We start from the raw sequence: 25,011 nt of genomic DNA, 5'->3' as shown, positions 1-25,011 counted from the left end.
CTTCTGCTTTTTGTGAGGAGCTAAGTTTCCCAGAAATGTCAGTGAAATGTCAGTCTGACAGCTATGTATCTTTCTTCTGCTCTGTGGCTGAGTGAAGAGCTCTCCTCCTGTTGAAATGCTAATTTAAACTGCTTTCCACTTGCTATCAAGATGAGAAGGCATAAAATCCTAAATCACATGACAAGAAAGTTTGGGACTGTTGAATCTAACACCCTCCTCCAGTTTCACATTTTGAAAGATTTATTCACATTTCTGTCCAAAGCTGCACTCTTCTAAGTAGGTCTTTTCAGTCAGCCAGAGTATGTCTGTATCTAGAATTTAAACAGCAGTATATGAAAGCAGGCTCCAGACCTGCGTGGTGCCCTGTGGCACTTCATCCATGGTGTTATCTGAGACTGTAACAGGTTCTGTGGTTTTATTTGGTGCTGTCCTTTTCAAAATAGCATGGCCAGAAATGAATGCTTTGGAAAGATTTCATGACAATGCTCCATTTGGTGCAGCTGTGCTGTAGGAAGAAGATTGCCAGCAGATGCAGTTCAGGCTGTAGGGCTTTGTCCTGCTGATGCAGCTGATGCACCTTCTACACTTTTTTAAGTTTTGGGCACCCACCTCTATGGCCAAAGTGTATTTATGATGGGGATGTCCTTCTGGTTGCCTAACTCTCTGCTGCGTGCTCTAGCAAGCATTTAGAACAATGTTTTAGATAAGAACATTGTAGTAGTCTCAAACAAATAAAAAGAAACACATAAAGGGCTTTTCACTGTTCCTGTTTTGATACTTTGCAAGATTGGAACAAAGTCCAATGCTTCTCTTCATGTATTTTATACCCCAGATAGCTGTGTTGAGATACGTCTGACCAAAGATGTACCATACTCATACCTCTTGTGATCTGGTGAGCCTGGCCTTGCTGGTCACCCAGCAAAAAGACTTTCACTGTGATTTCAAATGAATCATGCTCTAAAAGGGTCTATACTTCTCTGTCTTTGCTACAGAAGGACTCAGGGCAACCAGCTCACAAACAAAATAGATGTCCCCACTGTAAAATCCTATAACTACTTGAGATTCAGACTTCCTTTAAATGCCAGCAGTGCCTTCAGTTCACCATCTTGCCTAGTGTCAGGAATGCTCAAAGACCACTCTTTATCTCAGTGCTATTGTTGTGGGAAAGGGCACCAGGAAATTTTGTACTGGATAAGGAATCCTCTGAAGAAGTTAAAAAGTCAGCTGTGAAATCTTCTCCCTCTAGGAAGAAGTCAAATAAAAGAAGCAAGAGTACAATTATTCTTGCTTTATTATGGTAAGCTACAGGCAATCCCACCAAGCTGCAGAGCTTGGATAGGTGTTAGGAAACATGAGAGAAGGGGCAACAGATTCCCCTTGGGGTTGAATAGCTTAGGCAATGCTGAGCAGAGCTGGATCTGAAGAGAAGTGCTAACTCTGTGGGAGTTTTGGATTATCATGGTTAGGTAAATTAGGATACATTTCTGATGGCAATTCTAAAATGAGCACTGCTCCTCCCATTTCCTTTGACCATACCCTCCAATTTCCAAAATATGAAAAACAGTAAAAGAAGAAACAACCTGAATACATTGTCAGGTTTTGATAGTACCACTATTATGCATCAACATCAGAAGTGTTTTTTTTTAATTGCCAGAATTCAAATCCTATTGGAAATTCATAAGTACCCTTTTAGACAATAGTACTTGTGACAGTATAAAGTTTGTTAATTTCAGTGTATTGTGTCCACATTACAGAATTTGTATACCTTTAAAAATTAAAAAGTCCTTAAATCAGTAAAAACTATTGCTTTAGATAAAATCAGTGATCTTTGCTTACCATGATGAGGCATTTCTACTTTTTCTCTACTCTTTAATCTTAGGTTTAAACCTTATTTTGCTAATATAATAATCAGGGCTTGGTTTAGTGGGGAACACAGCAGCAGTGTTGGGTTGATGGTTGGACTTGATGATCTTAGAGCTCTTTTCCAACCTTGACAATTCTATGATTCTATGCCTAATAAAACCTCTTGACATAGGAGTAAGAGAAATTGAGAAGCTAGACATCCCAAACTGCTGACTCTTACAAGAAGTGCAGAGATATATCTTCTAAGTTCCAGAATGCTATTTTCTCATTTTACAGGTTCTCTGTAAATTCAGTCTAGTTTAAAAGTCTTGGATGCTGATTCAGCTGGAACATATTTTGTACCGCAAAGAGAGCAGAAAAAAGTCAATGTTTAATAGTTTTGATATCTTTGGTCCCATTACCATGCCAGTGCTGGTCCTACACTTGCATGTTTTGCAAGACCAAGGAGACAGTTTGTGAATGGGAGTGAACATAAGCTGTGGTTCTCAGAACAAGTAAATCTTGATGCATTGACCTCAAGTTGAATTTCAGCTTTCCTGGATCAGCAAATTTCTGGGTATCTTGTTTGTAAAACTGTCAATTCAGTTACTGGTGCTAAGTATTCACATTTCCTCTGAGCTATTTGTTCATAAGTATTGAGATGGGGTTTCCAGTTTTTACCACATATGAAATGCATAAGAAATCATTCACCTATGAAGCAGCCCTCTCTATAATGAAATATGGCAACTTGCTAGAGCACAACACAATTTTCTGTATGGGCATAAAAGGAGAGCAAACAACTTTTTTCTGAGTTAACTACTTAAGGAATTTTAGGTCAGTGGAAGGTAATTACCCAAAAATCAACTTGGCCCATGTGTACAGGCCAACATCTGTATTGTTGCAAAATAAATGCCACAGATGTCTTTATAACAAGTAACAGACGCACTCAGTGCCTGGATTTCAGATCTCATCTAAAAATCTTCCTGTTATAGGTGGCCCTTTCCCTCACCCCTTCCCCAGCCCTATGCAGAGCACTTGCCTGCTACTGGTTCAGACTGCTGTCTGCTACACACTTCATTGACAACCTCCTGTACTACAGCTTTGCTTTAAAGAGCTGGAATTTTATTTATGACAGCTGGCACTGCAGTCCTTTGTTTGCAAGTCAAAAAATACAGTTCACTGTATGACCAGAGAGAACAGCTGAGAGAACACCAGCCCAGTGCAACACAGACATTTATAAAGATAACCTCTTACTTGTGTTGGAGACAATGTTTTCAGCAGATCTGGTGAGTCAGTGGAAATAAATATTCAGTGCCTTGATAAAGGCACAAACACAGATGTCACAAAGCAGCAGCCAAAGAAAGCAGTATTGTTACAGGATGCTGTGCAGTATTAAGTATTAAACAGCTATTTTTAAAGTGAATATTAACTTCAAACTGATGGTACAGGTCTTTGTAGAGTTTTCTCCAATGGAAGCAGAGTGGTCATGAGCATCACACAGGTGGCAAATGCAATGGCTGTGCTAATGCTGCTGCACAGCCACAGCTCTGAGGCTGGACCTGGGCATGACCCAAGTGTAGTCACCATGGGGGATGGCAGATGCATCCTGCCCTTTGCAGCATGTTGAATGATGTGCTTGCCTGCCACATGGATGGGCCTTGTACCTAGTGCAGCTTCCAGCTGTAACACCTGACCCTGCAGTGGTGTCTCTTGGCTGGAACCAGAATTTTGGCACCTGAGGTGGTTTGTTCCAGAGGCACACGGGCTGGGCTCAGTGGCTGAACTGAGTCAGGTTATCTGTAGGGTGACTTGGGATTCCCTCTGGCACAACTGGCCAGCTCAGGCCCAGCAGTGATGTGATCAGTGTCCACCAGGTTCCCTGGAGACAAAGGACGCAGTAAAGCCTGCATTTGTCACAGTTCTGAGGCTGTGATGAAAAGGATGAAGAAGTGGGTATCTCCTCTTCCCAATCTATGTGGGCACAAATCCTGCAGGTAAATTTGGTGCTGGGCACTCTCAAAGCCTGGGACATCTCTGTGTGCTGCTGGCTTCTCAGCCACTCTGAGATGTCCTCAGTAATGTGCTGCCTTTTGGTCCAAGTTCTCCATGTGCTGCACTGGGTGTAAAGTACTGGCTCTTTGACTTCCCCCTTTCCTTCCAGAGGACATCTCTGTCAGCACTGGAGCGGTCAGAACAGCAGATCAGGAGAGCATCCAGCCTGGAAGAGCTGCTTCACATCACTCACTCTGAGGACTGGAAGCTGTGGAAATGCAGGCTAAAACTCAAGAGCCTGGCCAACTTAGACTCCCGCTCTGCTTCACATCGCTCTACCAGATTTGCTGCTGCTTTCTACGACATCGACACACTGAAAGGTAGGTGCAGGTTTGGGGCCAAGGCTGATCTCAGCTTCAAGACCCCTCCCTGATTCTTGTGCAGTAAACTGTGAAGTGAGTAAGGGGTTTCCTGGAATATACCCATACTAGAAACAACAGGGCATTACAGGAAAATGACTTTGTATGAAAAAGTGTCAGACAACAGCCTGAGTACACCTCCCTGTTTTGTGGCCAACATTTTTCCTGTACACTCTCCAAAGGGAAGATGTACTGTTCAGGGATTCGTCAGTGCACAAGAAAAAGAGAAGTCAATGTAGAAAACCAGCTCAGAATGACTGGATGAGGGGCTGGACAGCAGCATTGTGGTACAGGCAGAAATGGTTTCAGGCAGAAATGAACAAACTTTATTGCAGGCATAGAAATCCCTTTTTTATTAGGTGTGCTCTGATACAAGGCACTGCACCAGCAGCAGTGTCTGTGTGGGAAGTGAGAGAAGGAAGGTGTTGTCCTAACCTCCATATGGTTAAGGAAGTTTCTCCAGAGAAAAGTAGACCTTGAGGCAACCCACCAGCAACTAAAAGAGGAGAATCACAACCTACTCCCTCCATCTGGAATAAGTATGAAAATTGTTCCTTGTAGCTGTGATGCTCAAGAGGCATTACATATTCATGGACGTAAAACAAAGGATCAGTTACTATATTTTGGTCCAGCAAAAGCTAAACTACAACCTAATGAAGGACAGGCTGAGATAATCTCTTTGTTGTCTTTATCCTGACGTGATATTATCATATCACTTTCCTTTTGGGAAATCAGATATTGCTGATCTTGTTCCAACACCACTTTTACAACAACCCCAGCCACATTCACACACCATTACTCAGCTAAATTATGTCTGAGCAAAGTCCTTAAATTGCTTCTCTGAGCCACAACACAAGTGCCTGTCTGAAGAGGGTTTTCATATAACAGGCATGGTTTTCCACTTTTCACAGAAATTTTGTACAGAAAAAAAGTTTAAACAAATACACATATGTGGATGATACAATTTCTCCAAAGCCATCTTCCCCTGGCCCTTGGAACTTGCTATAATAGATAAGGTATCCTAGATACCAAGGTTGAGCCAAATTCCTTAAGAATTTGGTCACTCTCCTAACACTTCGGAAGATAATTGGTTAGAAATTAGGATGTTTAATTGGTCAGTTTCTGTTCTTTATATAAACTTCTATTGGTTGTAGTTTGGATCCTTCCTGAACCTATAAATATAGGTGTCTGCCCTTTGTTCAGAGAGAATCCTGCTTGACTTCCCTTCGCATGAAATAAACTCTTGTGGAAAATCGTCAAGCGTGGCCTCGGTCTTTCTCGGCTGATGAAAAATGCTGGTTTTCTGAGAGACAGCTACATGTTAGCACTCTCTGGTCCCAGCAAATCCATCAGGGACTGAAAGAGAAAACCCAGACACACACAAATGATTAAGACAGCTTTTAATAGTGATAAACATTTTTGCTTACATAACCTTATAATTCTACTCAGAAACACTAAAAGTCCACAGAGTTACTAGGAGTACCCAAGAGCTGTAATCCTCTACTCACACTTGCTCATTTAGTGAACACCAACATTTCTGCAAAACTAAAACATCTCTTTTGTCAAAACAGCATGAAAACAGGGCACATTATTAAATGTTAATGAGGCAGGGAACATTGAAATGGGCATTTTCCAATGGCAGAATAATGTAACTCAATATTTATAATGTAAGTAATGTTCATGTAATAAGGTCACTAGGTCATTTAGTGTGCTGTGACTAATTTGAGATGGTCACAGGGCTGGAGCACCTCTCCTATGAAGTCAGGCTAAGAGAGTTGGGGTGGTTCAGCCTGGAAAGAGAAGGCTCCATGGAGATCTAATTGCAGCCTTCCAGTACCTAAGAGAGAGCTGCATGAGAGCTGGAGAGGAACTTTCCCCAAGGGCATGCAGTGAAGCTAAAAGAGGGTAAGTTTAGATTGGATGTTAGGAAGACACTGAGCAGGCTTCCCAGAGAAGCTGTGGATGACCCATCCCTGGAAGAGTTCAAGGCCTGGCTGGATTGAACAGTAAGCATCTGGTCTAGAGGAAGGTTCCTGCCACAGCAGTGGGGTTGGAATTAGGTGATCCTTAAGTCCCTTCCAATCTAAACTGTTCTGTGGTTCTATTTTACTATAGTCATATAGATACAGTTTTCTGCTGGGAACAGCTATTAGGTTGCTCCCTATTTTCCCTTTGAAAGTCTAATTTTAGACACAGAGATGTCAGCTTTCTCATTAAAAGTCAGATTGCTGAAATTCAAGTTGAAACAAAGCCCATTGAGTCACCTTCTCCATTCTTCCATTCAAAGTGGTATTATCCCAGGACAGCAGACACTTTTGTTCCAATATATTCATATGCTCAAGGTACTAAAGCTCCTTTTAAAAAAACACAAGCCCATAAACATGTATTTCTTTCCCACACCCTTTCCAGTCATTAAACAGTGACCTTTCTGCCAAGGGAATCTGTTTTGTTTTAATAAAATGTTTTGATGAGAAGGCTGGGTCAACACTTACCATTGTTTCACTAGAGTATCTTTCACAGCAATGCAAACTCCTCTGGGCAAAATTCAGGACTTTGCTCCTCCTTTTTAAAGCTTTAACAGTGAATTAACTGAAAGTCTGTGTCACTTCATCTAACCACAGTCTTCCCTGAGCTCCTCAGTCACTAAGCACTTTCAAGCTGGAGACACTATCACAGACAAATTTCTCAGAAACAGGCTCTGTGCTTGGTCACAGAAATGACCAGGGTGCCCATGGGGCTTCTGAACAAGATGTGACACCCAATTCCTTGGCAGCCAGCTCCTGTAACAGCCCTTCTGCTAAAGAAGTGGTTAATAAGGTGAGGATGTGTGTAGCTGGAAAGGTCATTGCTGCTCATACTCATTGAAGTGACATCTGAAGTGATTACACGTGCATACCTTAATGAATCTGGCAAACACTTTATTTTCTATTTTAATGCTTGGATTAGATTGGTGTTCTGCTAGAACTAACATTACTCTAGAAAATTCTATTAATTTTAATGATTATTATTCCTCTCTTAATTTATGCCTCTTCTTCACAATTCAGACATCAAAATCTTATTTCCTGTACTCCTTGCATGACTGAAAAATGGAACAAATCAACCCTGCCAAAGAAATTTGCAGAAATAAACAAAAATATTTAAATATACAAAGTTAGTTGAAGAAAGAGTTAAAAATAACAAAAGGAAAGTCAGGAATGAGGAAAAATAGATCTTCATCTGAAGGCGAGGTATAGCATGTAAGTTAAAAGTATTCCAGAATTTCTTCTTTCTCAGAACTTCACTGTAAATGTGGGCACTGCACTGGAAGAGAGAGCATTTTTTAAACAGTATAAATATATATGTTTTTCATCTTTCACAAGCCTGATGTAGGGGGTAAAGAGGAAAAATGTTTTGCATCATTTCAAGAAGAACTTAAAGCATAAGCACTGATAACTCATGAGCGATTCCATAACCTGAATCAAGTAAGCAAAAGGCAAAAAAAGAGAGCACGTATTGACAAAACTCAAGACTGTATTACGTATATTATATAAATGTCACTGCTTTCTCTGTCTGATTCAGGCAGTTAATGTGCTATTCCTCCTCACAATCAGAATTTGACAAATCAGCCAAGCCCAGTCTACTAGTCTACAGCAATTCAGAATCTGAAAGGTGTTTTGAATAGACGCTTGAATCCACATTGCTGTTATTCAGCCTTGAACCCCCTGGTGGTACCGAGGTGTGAGACTGTTTGTCTTGGAGTTCACTGGGCATTGTGGAAATGGTGTTCTCTGGCTGACATCCACCAGGAGCACTCCTACCCTCTGACCACAATCTGGTAATCATTAGTGTGCTTTTGCACTAAGGCCAGGCTCTGCTGAGTCCGTGGTGGGGAACACTCAGAGAGAGGATAAAATGACAATAGGGAAGGCTGCCCTGGAGCACAGGGGAACAGGGTGTGGGGCAGCTTTGTCAGACAGACACTGTGTAGCTGGGGACACCCAGCTAAGGGAAATCAATGCAGCTCTACCTGATCTGCTGGAATTAACAGATTTTGGTCATTTGCATTGAAAGCTAAAGGCAGATAAATGCAACAACCTCTCTGCCAGTGCAGCTGGTCTAAGCTACTGGGATAATTTTGCACTCAGACTACCTCTGGTCATTAGATTGATACAAGTAAGTGCAAATTGATCCAAGTAAGTGCAAATGGCCTGCCAGCACTTCATTTTTATTTATATAACGCTTCTGCTTCACTAATCGAGAGGTTTAACTTTGCCATGACTGCTCATAAAAATGGTGTTTTCTCCAGTCATAGATGAAGAATGGCAAAAAACTCAATGTGTGCCAAGGGAAACCTGCGTGGAAGTTGCCAAAGAGCTGGGTACAACAACCAACAAATTTTTCAAGCCCCCCTGTGTGAATGTGTACAGATGTGGAGGCTGCTGCAATGAGGAGAGTCTCAGCTGCATGAACACAAGCACAACTTACGTGTCAAAAACGGTAAATGAGGCTGTTCATCTGTTTTCTTTTTACCCTGGCTCACCAAAAAGGGAGGGGAAGGAAGATGTTTGGTTTCTGAGATCCTGTTATGAAAGATCTGTCTGCACTATCATAACAAACAGAAGAATTAATTTTTTATCCATGTGGAGTGAATGCAGGAGTATACAATAGAATTTTACATCCATGTTGCATTATTAAAAATTGTTTATATATATGTAGAGATGGAAAATCAGGCCCTGAGAAAGCAACTGCAGACTCATGATCATCAGAAGTTAGATCTTTCTTTAATATATTGTTTGTTACTTGGACTGGGAACCCCTTGAGACCATTGTCTCCTAGGAATCCTCTGTATCCAAGGTTTAACCCCAGGAAATTTTGTTGTGTTGGGCCACTGCATTTCAACGTTATTGTCTGTGCCAAGAAGGCAGGTTAATAATTTTAGATGTGCAATTTTGCATGCCAAAAAAGGAGACATATTCATCAGGTGAGACCAGATGCTCTTAATTAGCATGGCTCAGGATCTGGATGTCCCACATCACACTCCTCTTAGGGAAAGAAAGGCATAAACCAGTAGTCAATTACTAAATAGGCAATGTTTTAATGACCAGTACCAAAAACTGAGCATAGAGTAGCCAGACAGCTTCTTTCTCTAGACTGCCATTGGAGGCTTTGGACAGAGATATCTTGCTCCAGTGGGTGACTGAGCAGAGTTCCAAATTTAGTACTTCAGATCCACTCTGTGGATGAAACCATCCATTTTCCATCAGCAATCTGGTGTAGTGGGTGGCACCCCTCCCATGGGAAGGGGTAAGGGGTTGGAATTGATCTTTAAGGTCCCTTCCAACCAAGCGTTTCTATGATTCATAGCCAAAGATGAAGATTGTTCCTCTTTGATGAACCTTAACCTTGTGGATTCCTATTTCACTTGGCATAACAAATGAAATTCTACTTCTGAAAAAGGCTTTTCTTTGAATCATAATAAAGATCAAGGGAAGTTGTTTCTAAAAGAAAATTGAAGCCCTTATGGGGAACAGCTCCAATTGACTTCTGTATTTATTTTGTGTTTGTTGGAATGTAATTCCACTGTGTCTGGTTGTGCTGGAATATAGCTGGAGTAAAATAAATCAGGGCCTGTCCTTCTTGCGTCAGTCTCATTAATTGTTTTCATTCCATACCAGAAGGAGAAAGCTGTTATGAGCTGTTGGCCACACACAAAAGACATCTGATCAGCTCAGGGAGCTAGGTCAAGCTAAGAAGTATTTATTTATTTATGTGTTTTTAGAGCAGCAGTTCATAAGTTTGTTGAAAAACTGCAGTTTTGCAGAGTGAAACATTCCTTTAGCATCCTTCAAAATAAGCACTCCCCCAAAAGTCCCCAGCTAAGTTCCATTTCTGGACACACCACCATCAGTCCAGATTTATCCATCCAGAGGAATTACTCCCATATTCCCTTGTAAGTGGGAGCTCTTTTTCCCGTGGTACAAAATATCGACTGGAGGATATTGATGCCACCTGAAGTTAGACACTGTAACACAAGTTTTAATGCCTGAGCAGTCTGCTTAGGCAGACTCAGTTCCTGCAGGGGGATGCAGCTTTAAACCAAAACATGCTGGCACACCAAGACGTGCCCAATGCTTTGGTTTACATGGGAAGGGAGCTGGTGTGAGGGGCAGAGGGAGTGTGGATCACTTCAACAGCTCCTACAGGCAGCTGCCCAAGGAACCAGAGCCTGCACAGGCCTACCCAGAGATCACTCAGCAATTCAGATGCTCTGAAAGCAAACTGCTTTGTTCCCAAAGCTCCTGCTATAGTCAACAGAGACATTTCCAGGATGATTCTCTGCAGAAACCCCGCAGAAGCAGAATGACTATTCCCCTATTTACTCCTCTTTCTTCCCTCTCTGAGGAGACTGTGGGGTTCTAGTTAGGTCCCTAAAGATGCATACTGTGATTACACCCAAGGACAGTTAAGTAGCTGTCTCTCTAAGTGGTAGAGACTCAACTGATGGTACGACCAGAACAAAGTTCTCAACACCTATCTCTTTCCCATTTGGCCCTAGCATCCAAAACAGGTTTTTGTGTTTGCTTGCAAATAATTTTGAGTAGTCTTGGGTGTTTAATAGCTGTAATACAGCACTAGGATGCCCATTTTGGCAAGTTCCTACCTTGGTGGGCATTGCTTACTCTTCAAAACTGTCAGTGCACTTCTGCTCATTTATATTTATGGTAACCATCTCTAGATAAGAGCAAAGGTGGAAAAAATGGGGGAGAAGAATATGAGATTTCTATTTATATTTTTAATTATTAATTACTATTTAATTAATAACTACTAATAGTTAATTATTAAGGGAAGAATGGAAAATGAAAAGTAAATGTTATTTTTGCCATCTAGCTCTTTGAGATCTCAGTTCCCTTGACGAGTGTCCCTGAGCCTGTGCCCATCAAAATTGCCAATCACACGGCCTGTAAGTGTACATCAAATACCCAGCGCCAGCAGTACACCATCATTCGAAGATCTGTCCAGTACCCAGAAGAAGATGGGTAAGTTCCCTCATTTGCAAACTTCTACACATGTTGAAATTGGTTTTTCCTGATTTGCATGTTATAATGGTCTACTCTCTCTCTGTAATCCCAACAGTTTTTCTGAATAACTTGGTTATCACTCAGGGTTAGAAAGTACACCCAAACCATGTGAATTTTAAGTAAATGGTCATCAGAATCCAACAAACTGTAGGCCAGTTCAGCAGCGTCTGGAGTCATTAAGATATTTAGGATCTTGAGCAGAGACTCCAAGTGCTCATATTGACACTATGCTCCACTATTTGGAGCTATTTGAGAATGCGTGCACGGATGTTTTCAGCCTGACACAGCAGCTCTGCTCATGCACTATTCAGCCAGGGCACACTGAGTTCTGTGCTCAAGCTAAAGCCCTCTGTCATACTTGACAGAGCATGTTGGGTCAGAATTGATGTGAATCTCGGCTTTCCACTTTTTAGTCCAGTCTTGGTTTGCACCCATCAGGCTCACGGATGGGAGAAAAGTGACCTCACATCTCACTCCAAAATATGGCATAAAATACCAGTACTCCTGGTGAGAAAAGGTTACATAAATCAAACAAAGACTCTAGAAACTCAACTTGAGTGACTCACTGGAAATCAGCTCAAAATTCTCTGTCAAGCCCTGCATTTGGCTTGTCCCCATTACTACCCTTCAGTTGGACGTCGGGGTGGGGAGAGGTGTCACTTCAGCAAAGCCACTCCAGCCCTCCCTCAGCCTGCTGGCCTCTGAATCCTCTTTCTTGACAAATACAGAAGAACCTCAGTATTTTTTCAATTTCTGAGTTCCCCTCCCAGAGCAAAGCCAATCTGTCCCTCTGACACTGAAATAGTCCCCTGCGCACCCATGAGCATATTAAACTGGAACTGAACCTTCTGGCAGCAAGACAAAATTGAGTAAAGTTGCACTATTTGAATACTGCAGGACAGAGACACCCTGCCTGGGGTAAAGCTGTTTTGTGGAAAAGTGGAGCTGCAAAACTCTAGCTTTTCCCTAAGGCTGTAATGTGAAATAGGTGCTGAACTTGTGTCCTGTGCCAGTGGGAGCCAGAGAGCTCTGCCCTATCAGCAGAACCCCCCAGACCACGTTCTCTGTTTGCAGCAGTAAAGCACACAGCTGCCAGGCCTTCACCTGCTACAGGTGGCAGACCCAGCACACCAGCAGCTCATTCTGCCAAATGGATACTCTGATGCCCCTATTTTTTAAAATTCCCATCTCTTTTTTTTTTTTCTTCTTCTTCTAGATGCCCCTTTACCAACAAATTTTGCCATAATGGATGGATCTGGGATAGTGACAAATGTGAATGTGTGATAGACACACAGCACTCCAACAGACGAGAAGGTAAAGATGGAATAACAGAGACACTTTTGAATACTATCTCCAAACTCTTTGCCTCTCATTCTGGTCTTCTTCTCACTTTTTTTTTTTTTTTTTTCATTGAGAGAGTTAAAGTTTTTATTCCACATCCCTAGACAGACTTGGATTATGGTGTGGAAACTCACCTGAAAATAAACACACATATGTGCTTCCCCCATCTCAGGACTTTTTGCTTGGATGCTTTAGTCTCTATATTAGCAACCTGAGTAAGACATAAGCACTCTGAAGTAGGCACCCTGTAAAAATTTTTATTTCACATGTGCCTTAAATTGTATGATGGGTGTTAATGAAACTTCTTAACCATAGGAATAAAAGGCCCTAGAGTACATTGCATGGGGCAGGTACTAATTTTATCTTTTTATTTTATTTTTAGTTCTTAAGAAAAGAATTAATAAGGGATAAGGTAGACAAAACCAGTCCTACACGTTAGCTGTACTCAGTGCAAAAATTTATACAACCTTTCAAAATATTTGATGATAATCTTAAATTATCTAGGGATTTTTCAAACTGATACACAGGATACTCAGGAGTATGTATGTATACTTCTTCAGGTCTGTGGCTGGAAATGGAAGGGAATAAAATTTGTAGAAGAATAGTAACTGCCTTTCTTCCTCTGCTTCTCCTGTAAAATTTTAATTTATCAAAGAAAATTGCAGGAAATATTCTGGGTGGTAATTGTGTAAGTCTAAGCATACTTACTGGCAATAAATATTAAGAGAAATTAAATTTTTCTCCAAGTCCTGGGTAAGGTTTTTAAAAATTGTTTTTCTCAAGAAATTGTATTGGTCAAAATAACACGATCATAGCACTAGAGGAAAGAGACAGAGAAGGAAATCTTGCCTTTGTGCTTCAAGCTACATTCATCAAGAGAAAGAACAAACCATTCAAGACAACAAATCAAAAAACCAAGACAATCAAATCAAAAATTCAAGACAATAAATCAATCTGGCGAGTAATTCTCAGACTAGCAAACTAAAATAAAGCTAAATAACCTCATAAACTGATCTACTGATTATGATCTCAATGTTTAATACGCAAGAAATAATTTGCATACTGTTTTCTGTTGGATCTTTTCCCACTCTGGATAAGATCCTCTGACCATCAGGTGAGGCAGTCAAACACAAGTCAGATTTTTCAGTCCAGAAAGGATTAGTACTCTGTATTTCAGACTGAGTCCAAAGGACTGAGAATAGCCAGAGCCCCCTTAACTCAGAGTCTTTGTAAAGTTAGTTAGTACAGCTTGGAGCATTAAAATCTGTGCCTTGTTGAATTATGGCCTTTATTGACATAGACTCAATACTTCCTCAGAAAAAACATCATTCTCTGAAGTACATTGTGTTTGGCAAGTGGCTGGGATAAAATAACTTAAAATCTGTCTTTGAGGTTGAAACAAAGTGAGATGGAAACACTCAGCACCACTTCACACATGCCAAGCTTTATCACCTCAAGGAAAGGGTTTGTCTCCCAAGAATTTTGGGCAGCCTCCCTCCTCCCTTTCAATAGGCCTTAGGTTTTACTCTGTCAAGATACTGGTTTTTCAGCATTGAGTAAATAATAATGAAAATTTCCTTCAAGTAATGTGCAAGTCTTTTCTGGCCATTGAGATCAGGGATCAGATGGCAGAGGTGCAGATTACATTTCACATTCCATAGGTTATATCCAAGAGCTAATTGTAAAGCTACAGGAAATTACCTTCCCAATGACACCTTATATGCCATGACCTTTAACCAGGGATGTGCTGCTTGCATTTTAATAAAGTTTCACAAAATGTGTTCCCTTTTTGCTAGGATTAGCTCCATATTGTACTCCAGATGTGCATTTTCAGGGAAGATATTAGACAGCGAGTTCCCTTGGCTGTTTTGGCTTTTTGCTGAAATGAAGTATTTTCTTTCATCTTTGACAAATATGAATGTGCTCCTTGTTGAAGTGCTAGGCCAGCTTGCCCCCTAGTAGACATAGCATTACTCCTTAAAAATTCCTGCAGTGACTGTGCAGTGAAGTACACATGTGGTGGGTGTGGTAGTTTGCATGGATGTGCCTTTTTGTCACGGGTATAGACTAAATCCTTTTTGAGATTAGCTTTTTAAAACTTGCTGTCCAGTAAATATTTGTGCATTCCAAAACATAACACTAGGCTCTTGCAGCATACATCCCCCCAAAATTTTTTGTGCTAAGTTCAACCCACAAGAAATAGCAGTATGAGAATAAAGTGAAATAATCAGCTCAGTCCTCTCAAGTCCTTCTCTGCACAGGAAGTTGCAACAGAAATTGTGAAGTCTAGAATCTATCAGAAAGGATGTGTGAATCCTAACGAATAGAGAATATAAAGAGTCTCCTCAAAAACAGAATTTAGTAATGTAAAGCTTACTGCTAAGAGATGTATGTGCTATTGCAGGACTCCCTCCTCTTGCTGAGCTGGCTATGTGTGGACAACATATGGAATTTGATGAAGAAAATTGTGAATGCATCTGTAGACATAAGTGTCCCACAGATTTCTTTCAAAGCAAAGAGAACTGCAGCTGCTATTTGTGTAGGGAGAGCCAGGAGAGCTGTGCTCTAAAACACAAGATATTTCATGCTGAAACCTGCAGGTAAGTAATCCTTGCCATTCAGTGTCTACACTGCAAGCGCTGAATTAGAGGTGTAAGTGCTTAATTGGCTGGGAAGTCCACTTGGGATAAACTACCTTGCTGAAGTTAGGGAGATAATAATCATAATCATAATCATAGTAATAGTAGTAGTAATAATAATAATAACAATAACAATAATAATAATAATAGAAGTTCTATTTACAATACCCTATAAAAGGAATCTAAGGCTTATTTGTATTTTTAAGAAATCTGGACAAAGGCACTAATCAACTGTCAATACTTACAACCTTTTGTTTTTTTGCTGATCTTTAGGGAATTATGATTAAAACTGTACTACAACTGCTATTAGGGTCTGCAGTGAGATACTGGGTCTTGTAGGCAGGCAGAACCCATCCTGTGACAGCTGTTCTCTGTGCCAGCTGAAGGCATTCTCATGGATGGTTAGGGACAAAGGCTCGCTAAATTTGTACACAAAGCACACAGCCCATTCCTTAACCAGTTGGTCCTCAGAGCAAATAATTTTCTAAGCCTAATGCAATTTTGTACACATATAAATCTACTCAACCAGCTCTGACTCCACTGAGAAGCAGGAAAATTGTTCTGGGGCTACTGCACTACATGAATTTCCATAATCTGCTTGTATTATTAGTTTTGAGGTTTCTGTGTCAAATCACAGACAGAAAATGCCCTCTTATAACACCTGTTTTCATGGATTAGTTTATTTTTTTAATTTTTCAGAAAGCTTTGGTGCCCTGTAGAGACCCAGGAGCATGCAGTAGCTTAGTCTCAAAGTTTATATAAGGATAGTCACCATCCAGTTTCTCTGGGTACCTTGGCAGAGCTGAAGCTCACTGAGTGGTGACCCACAGGGTCCACTCTCAGTGGCTTCATAGGTTCATGCACAGGGAAGATGCTGTGGAAGAATTAACATTTGCATCTTCAAGTTCAGCTCTGAAAACAAGGACAAACAGAAAATAGTTGGCAAGTATAAAAATAGCTAAAACAATCAGCAGAGCTAAAAATGAGCATGAAAGAATTGGTTATTTATATGTTTCAGACAGGTGGGAGGGGAGGAATGTAATAATTTGTTGACATGAATTTGGCTTCTAGAAATTCCTGTAATCTAGACACAGGACCTTAATGCCAGACTTCCATCTGCAGTATTTCTGAGGGAGCAAAGCTGAATGATGAAATGAGATAAGCTACTTTGCAGAGTCCAAGGGCAGCACTATCCAGTGCTGACCCTCAGGACTTCACTGGTCTCAAGAAAGGACAGCATCACTTAAGCTGTGAATCTGGACAAATGGACCACTGCAAGATATATTGCTGTAGACAGAAATTGTGAGGCAGCGAATTCTTGTCTCCCTGTGTTGTAAGATTTGTTGTAGGGCAGTGTGGAACACTTTCCCCAGCAGTGTGCAGGGAGCATTGCAGTGTACAGTGATGAAAAAGTTGGGGAATATGACTGTGAAGAATTTTCATACTAAAATGCTTTTCTCTTTTGCATTCTTTCTCCTTTATCAAACAGTTGTGAAGACAGATGTCCATCCCAACCCAGAACATGCCCAACTGCCAAACCAGTGTGTTCCAGGCACTGTCGTTGTCCAAAGGAGAAGAGAGGTTCTCATGGGTCTCAAAGCAGAGAAACTCCTTGACTGAGCTTCCCCTATTCTTCAAAAATCCACTGCTTCGCAAAGTAGCTGTCACTTGACTTTCAAACAATATTAAACATGAACATCTTCCACATTAATAGCAGAAGAATTAATCCAGTCTGCATTTATTTATTAGAGTAATCACTAACTGCAAGTGAAGCCTTTGGGACACTGGTATTTGTTTTCTAAGAGGTAACAACAGCTGATGAATTTCTGGCTGCGTGGAAGAAAGATTGGAAAGTACCAGTTCAATGTTACATTATGGAAGATGAAACTGTGTATTGGAAATAGAGTCACAGTCTCCAGCCAGTCACTCAGAAATTAAGACTTGATAATCTTAGCCTCTGAATTCTTAGCTAATGCAGCTCCTGGGTAAAACTTTCTTCAGAAATTCAGTGTACAGGATTTGGCTTCTAATAGGTTCACACTGAGTTATTTGATCTACTGTCCAGCTTTGATTATCATTTTGTGTTTATTGTACAACTACTGTCAGATGTGCCATATTTAAGTGTATATAAGAAAATAAATACATCAGTTATTCGAGTGGATTTGATTTTTCTCTGTTATTTTAAAACTGTGCCCAACAAAAAGAAAACAAGAAAAAAGCCCAAAGCCATTTAAAGTACAATTTTCCTACATTTGTTCCACAGGGACTGGTTTCTGCCAAACCCAGGTCAAGGTCACTTGACCCAATAGTGCCAGTAAAAAGAAGCATTTTTTCCCATCTCTGCATGACAGCATGCATGATTTATTTATTTGTTGCTGGTGTAGTGTGTTAATCTTTCCAAAGGGATAACACCACACTAGTACTAACTCTTCAGTGATTTTTTGGAAAAGCACTGTTCACTAGAAATGGTTTTCCTTTCAGCCTACCACACAATGAAAATATCTCCTTTGCACTGAAATTCCTCTCCCCTGAGTAGCAGTGCTTTAACCAGATCAGGTAAAAGGACAGTATTATTTTCTGAGCCACTGAAGTCTGCTGTGAGCTAGTCCATAGAAAATATTATAAGCAATAATTCTGAACTGGAAGTGATATTCTTGACATCTGTATGATTTTTCCCCAGTTGCTAAATTCTCCAATTCTACACTGTGCTGTGAAAAAAGAGAATAGAGTATATGAAGCAAATGTTACAGAGATGGAACGTTTGACACAACACAGGAAACAGGAATGGATTTCTGATGTGCAACTAAGATTTTTTTTTTATTCATATAGGAAAAATAGATTGCTTTATAAGAAAATTAGAGCCAAATCCTGTAAGATTGATTGAACAGCTAGACAAAACACAAAACAATTTAACATGCCTCTAGTCTCACTCATTTAGGATTTGATCCTGAGTGCTGTGAGTGTTTCCTAAGCCAGCTGGGACCTAGGTCTGTGCAAACACACCTGCAGGCTGTTTGTGCTACCTGTTCTGTGAGCTGGCCTGGGATCCTCTCACTGAGCAGTGGAGTCTGACCTGTGAGCATCCTGGGAGAAGCCCCTGCAGCAGGGTTACCTCCTGCAGCAGGGTTACACCCTGGGCTGCACTGGGATCCTGCCTGTGGGACTTCCCCCAGAGCCACCAGCACGAACTCTGCATGGACAAGAAGGGGAAGTGATCCCAGTGTAACAGCAGGTGAGGCAGCCTGGCAGCACAAGCACACCCTCACATCTCCCCTGCTCCTCCAAGGCTCTAAATGTGGTGGTGAGGTCCCTGAGCTGCACAGGGGTCCATTAATGGAGTGAACTTCCCCATCATTTCTCTATCTCTCCATTTGGCACCCTGACCAAATGGCTGTGTTCCCAATAAGCTACACCTGTACCACACTCCTCAGAAAGCCAAGGGGCTGCAGAGGCAAACCTGACACTTAACTGGTAACACCAGAGTAAAAATACACCTTTACGCAAAACCACACAAAAGTATTTGTAAAGCTAAATTATGTGGAAGAAATCAAGCTTTTACATTTCCTAGCTTATCCTGGAGTTTAGCAACTGGAATGTTAATTACATCTGTGTCTCGTCAGTGTTGACCTGTAGAGGCTTCCTTGGTTTTTCTGTCCTGACCAATGAATATATTAACTTCATGTTTCAAAACTGCATGCTCTTGCCAGAGAGACAAGTAAGTCTGCTTCAACCCCAGAAGTCTCTTAGATAAAGCAGTCACTGAGGGGCTGAAAACCATGCTCCAAAACTTCTCTCACAGATTGAACATGAACCACCTAACCTCCAGGAGGTGACAATGGCCATTAGAATACCTAAGCTGGAAAGGCACCAGCACTGACCACCATTGTGAACCCTGCTCTGAGCTTTTCACACTTCCCTGTTCCACTGAAAAAGAGACCTGTGCCTGATGCCCAATGCAGGACTGAAGGTCTCGGTGGGATGGAGTAAGATAAGATAGGCTTCTTTCAGTCTAAGCCTCTGGGTGAATTTAGCCTTTAACCTCAAAATTTTGCTCTAAAATCTTGTGGATTACTTCATTAAATACTTAGGCAAATATTTTTGATAGTGTTGTGGTTTAACCCCAGCTGCTAACTAAGTACCCCACAACTCACTTGCCCTACCACCATGCTGGTGGGGAGATTTGGAAAGAAAAAGTAAACGTCATGGGTTGAAGTAAGAGCAATTTGATAATTGAAACAAAATTAAATATAACAGCTACAACAACAATAAGAATACTAATGCTACTACTAGTAGTATTTGCAATAGAAAGGGGAGAGAGAGGAATAAAAACCCCATAAACACAAATGGAGTACAATTGCTCAGTGACTCAGTCCATCCCAGTGGTGATGGACTCCCCTTCCCTCACTCCCCCAGTTCATACACTGGGCATGACATTCTATGGAACGGGAACATCACTTTGGCCCACTGAGGTCATGGCTATGCTTCCTCACAGCTTCCTGGGCATCTGCTCTCTGTCAGAGCACGGGAAATTGAAAAGCCCTTGATTTAGAGTAAGCACTACTGAGCAATAGCCAAAACATCAGTGTGTTATCACTATTATTCTCACACTAAAAACAAGACACAGCACTGTACCAGCTACTCAGAAGCAAGTTAACTCTATCCCAGCCCAAACCAGGACAGATACAAACATGCTCTAGTAACAGATTCTGTTATCATCAAAAACACACCTGGAGGACAATGTAAAATTCAGTGTAATTCTCACTGATTTTAACCTCCTACGGGTTCTTCTACCAGTGAGGGATTTCTGTTTTGCAGGAGCAATGTGCCTGAAAGCTTGTGGGTTAAGAACAGCTCTTAGGCTTGCTGTGAAGATGGAAAAGGAAACTGCTTGTGATGGCATTCACTAGCAAGCATGACCTAAGCAGCCAACAGGTTTTTATCTAGTTTATAACTTCAATTCTCCTCAGAGATTCTCACCCTAGTTTCCAGAGGCCTTATGAATGTACTACTGCATGCCTCAAGCAGGGTTGTCAGCTCTGGTGCAATCCTCAGGCATCTTACAGCCTATTTCTTGTACATAAATTCCTACCCCAGCGGATCATCTGCTCCTAAGGCACTGTGCCAGTCTCTATTGCAGGGTGCTGCTCTTTGCTGCTCTCCTAATCATTAGAAAATTACCAAAGCTAGAGCATGTAGTGCATATCTGTAACACTCACTGAAACACTGTGAGGAAAAGCTCACAAATTTAAGCACAGTGCTGTGAATGCCAGTGCTGTGTGATGGTCTTCACTGCCACAGCCCCAAGAATATCTGGATGTCACTATCCCTGCGGCATAGCCATAAATCCTCTGTGTGGAAGACCAGGACTAAAAGGAGGGTCTGGGTGAAGATGCAAACACATGCAGATAATTAAATTTTGGTGAGAATCTAAAAAAGTTCAATGCTATTTTGTAGGTGAAATTCTGGATTTTTCATTTTAAAATATTCAACAAACTTTAAAATAGAAATGCTTTATGTTATCTTTCATATCAATACATCAGATTGACTTTTAATTAGGATATTTAATATAACAATTCAGAAGAATTAAATTAGGTATGTAAAATTCATAGCAGATCTGGTTTTTGACTGATGTCATTAACTCAACCTATGACTTAATGACCCTCAGAGAGAGGAGGTTATTGAGCAGCGGAATGTTCTCTTTGAAGTTTGAAAGGCCTTTTATTACTGTGTTCAGCATGACTTGCTTTTTAGGCATATGGACATGATTTACAGATTTCATAGGCAGAATAATAGTGCTAAAAATTCCTGTTGTGCTGTGTCTTAATTTTTATATAGTGAGGGATGTCTTTAATGTGATATTTGTGTTATGTTTGTAATAGAAATGGCAATACTTAAATAATAATTTTTAATTCTAAATAAACACACATGAAGTTTCTCAAACCATCAGTTTTTATGAGTAGCTACCTTCTACTTATATGTGCTTTCTTGCAGGAAGGGGACAAAGAAGAATATGAAGGAAGAATAGCTTAACATGTGCACTGCATTGAAAGTGTCAGGAAATATTTTTCTACTTGCAAAAGCTGTACTTGACTTCCAGAAGGACAGAGGTACATGTGCTCTTACCAAATGCTGGTGACATGGAAGAAATTCAAGCATGTCTTGAAAGTGCTGCTCTCATTTACTTCAAAAGCTATCACAGGTCATATGCTGTGACATTGCTTACAGCAAGAATTATTCATGGGAGGGTTGGCAGAGCACATATAAATCCTGTCATACTCATGTACCCTTGCAAACATATAAATCTGGATGTATCCTTTGGGAATCAACTCCAGGTGACTTGTAAGGTCCTTTCCTGTATTCCAGTGAAACAAATGTGCATCTGCTTAGGTTTATTTTCTGTTTTCTTGTACCACTGCAAGTCAGGATTAATGCAAATAAAGTTATTTTGCTTTACAGTAGCGTAAAAAAAAAAGGAAAATCTTGAGAACCCAAAACTGAATCTGAGTTTTCCTCAGATCAGCTGCCCATTTCCTTTGTATTTTCTAAACAACTGGAAAATGCATTTCAACTTTAAAATATCAAAGAGGTTGTCATTTTCTAATTCTGGACTTGTGGAGTGAATTGTTCTTTCTGGAACTATAAGGTGGATACCAGGCCAAGTAAATTTATGTTCTCATTTATTAAAGTCTACATTTAAAAAAACAAACAAGCAGGGGTCACAAGTGATGTACTGCCATTCATTTTATTTATCAAACTCCTGCATCAGTAGTTACTTAAAAACCTCACTAAAAACTTTTAACTCAGGGGTAAAAAATCTGTTTTAAATTAAGATAAAAGGAAAGTGCTCCTTTGGCCAATAAAACAAAATGAGTACACAAAACTATGTGTCAGGGCTTGGTCTGCATTTTGGCTTCAATGCCATTAACACACTTCTTTGTTTCCAGTTTTATTGTACTTTACAATACTACTCAATGTGAAAGGTCATCCCAGGCTGAGAGCAGTGGGGAATCCATAATTTAGCGTGAACTGTTTCCTTTCTTAAATCTCTAAAGGTACCTTTAAAATTTTACAGTTGAATAATCAATGATTTAATTCTAGTCTGCATTGGTATATGCTATATATTTAAGAACAAAACAGTAGTTATACAAACAATATCTAGTTATGGAGTGTGACTACAAATTAAGTGCCAAAAAAATAAGGTAACGAAGTAGGAAGCATTTCACTTTGCCTTTTGCCCCACTTTCTTATGCTAATTGGTATTTTTAATTGGTGAAGACTATCTCTGATGTGTGGCTTAGGATCACAGGTCCAGCTGAAAAGGTAATGCAAGACACCCAGACTAGCCCATCAGCTTCTGTAAGGCCACTCATTAGCAAGACATTTATCCAAAACATTCCCTGGACTCCAGATCCCACTCATGTACCTCCTTTGATCTTTTTTCCTTGGGAAAGTGTATTTTGACTCCTATTAATGGACTACCTTTTTAGAATTAACATTTAAATACAGTTGCAGAGTGGTTATTTTGATTCAGTCCTCAGAATAAAGTCACCGATACAAGTGATGAAACACAAGGAGAGTTTAACATCCACAAGAATCATGCAATGCTTCTTATCAATATTGTCTTTGCAGTAAACATCAATATTTCCCTGTAGCTGAGTTATGAAAGCATATCATGAAAATCTGTTGAAAGTTATCCAGTCTCTCTGTTCCTCCATTTCCCTGTGCATCCCATTTAATATCTCCCCACAGCTCACTCCTAAAAGTTTTCAGAGCTGAGAATGCCTACACTTCTCTACCTGTCCCCTGGAGCACAGTCACCTTTCACCTCACCCTGCTCCACATCAATTAAATTAACCTCAGAGCAGCACTTTCCAGCCTGCACAAAGCTTGTGGCTTCTGTTTCACACCTTGAGAATGGTTTGCATGCCTGAGTCTTCTCAATTCTAACAATCAAACAGAAATTACTTCTTCCTCCACAGACCTTACCTTGTTTTCATCTCTAGATATGAAAGGCTACAGTAGCAGTATCAATTTAAAGAAACCCTTGTCTCATTTAATGGATTTTAAAGCATAATTAAAATTAATTATTCTTGATTTACAGTTTAAATCTGGATTCAAATTATCAATATATAGCTAATTGTAGTATCAATATATAGAACTATAGATAGTTCATGCTTATTTTCTGTAAGAAACTCAGCTTTCTTTAATTTCAAACTGTAGAATGCAGGCAGGTTCTATTCTATTTGGTATAATGACTTCAGAGAACAGTGCTAAAAATGTTCTGGAGCATTTGTGTAGTAGGAAATAAATATAATATAATAAATACTGTGTTAGCAGTAGGAAATAAAACATACCAGGTAAAGGTTCTTCAGCTTTGCCCAGAGATATTTTGCAGCACCACAAGGACGAAAATATTTTAAGTTTCCAATAGCTCCATCTACTGTTGTCACTGCACCATTTTTTCTCCTCCACCAATAAGTCTCCACACATACTCAACTTTCAGTTAAACACATTTTGTTAGCATTTTAAAACTGAAACTCACCTGACAGTTATGCCCCTCCAGTTTGGGCCAACTCATAAAATCATACAATGTAGAACTCTATGACATAAATTGCCAGTTTTTAAGAGTTTGTCAAGTCCAATTTTAAAGATGCAAGCAGGAGACCTCTACTCTAGGACAGGCCTTTTCTTCTAGCACAGCTGTTAAAGTACTCCAATGTGGCCTCAAGGCTGCAAAAGCAGAAACAGATCTGCAACTAAATAGACAGTAAAATCTAGTAAAGCTAAAAAAAAACCAATAAAAAAAAAGTAGAACCAAGTCTAGTGCGGTCAACATGCTGTGGCTTCATAACTGACAGCAGACCTGTGTGTTACTGTAAATAAATTGATCCAAATCAGACAAGGCAGAACTGTAGATGGCTTGTTAGAGTGGATGGTAGTGGTATGCTGGCTGCAGGACAGATATCCCCTGGGTCTGCCAGCACAAAAGCAACCAGTACTTCTGACAGACTTAAAATGTCAGGATAAGCACAGACACCACTTTGCATTGTGTGTTCAGGAATCTTTTCCTGCCCTATTTGACAAATACTTAAGCTGGATCACTGCCTTGGCTGGGAAGGGGGAAGACAGGGACCATCCAGGCTTTGTTTGCCATGACTGCCCCTGCTAGGGACCAGGAAGGACCAGAGACCAAGTGCTCAGGAATGGATCCTGCATTGTGAATGACTCACAGGTGGTGTAAAAAAGGATTTTTCTTAGTAGCAGCCAATGCACTGCAAGCAGCTGTCCTGTCCTGTGGCTGGCTAAGAGATTTTTATATTTACATAAATATATACATATATATATATATAATATATACACAAACAACAGGACAGGTCTGTTGGAGCAGCTGACCCGCTCTATCAGCAACCTATCTCTACACAACACATAACTCTATTATTTCCTGACCTTGTATCCCCAACTTTCTTACATTTCTTCACTCTAAAATTTGCTTTCCCACAGCTTTCTAAAAATTTTGTACCTTTCTATCTCCCACAAGATGTAACCTGTTTGTAAATCCAGAGGACTGGATGTTACTCCTGGTATATATCCTCTGACTGCTCCCAAGCCCTCTCTTCACCTTCACTGACCTGATTTGACAGGGAAGGGAATGCTCTGGGCCCTGAGCATTGTATTACTCAGAGGATGGCCAAGTGACTGAGACCTTGAGGCATGCATGAG

General features: G+C 40.4%; 1 protein-coding gene across 2 annotated transcripts in view; it reads left to right on the top strand.

Moving 5' to 3' along the window:
* The window catches only part of VEGFD (vascular endothelial growth factor D), an 80,927-nt gene extending 63,480 nt beyond the window's left edge, over positions 1-17,447 (top strand). Inside the window, exons 2-7 of one of the 2 annotated variants that reach the window (XM_033053620.2) lie at positions 4,004-4,214; positions 8,539-8,729; positions 11,121-11,269; positions 12,528-12,625; positions 15,057-15,252; positions 16,781-17,447. In XM_033053620.2, the coding sequence (XP_032909511.1) occupies positions 4,004-4,214; positions 8,539-8,729; positions 11,121-11,269; positions 12,528-12,625; positions 15,057-15,252; positions 16,781-16,907 (972 nt within the window). In that variant the 3' untranslated portion in view covers positions 16,908-17,447. The remainder of the gene's footprint in view (positions 1-4,003; positions 4,215-8,538; positions 8,730-11,120; positions 11,270-12,527; positions 12,626-15,056; positions 15,253-16,780) is intronic. The other variant, XM_033053621.1, reaches the window with a different exon arrangement.
* The last annotated feature ends 7,564 nt before the right edge of the window (positions 17,448-25,011 follow it).

The sequence above is a fragment of the Catharus ustulatus genome, chromosome 2 (assembly GCF_009819885.2).
Source record: "Catharus ustulatus isolate bCatUst1 chromosome 2, bCatUst1.pri.v2, whole genome shotgun sequence".
NCBI lineage: Eukaryota > Metazoa > Chordata > Aves > Passeriformes > Turdidae > Catharus > Catharus ustulatus.
This window is presented reverse-complemented; position numbering and strand designations above follow the sequence as displayed.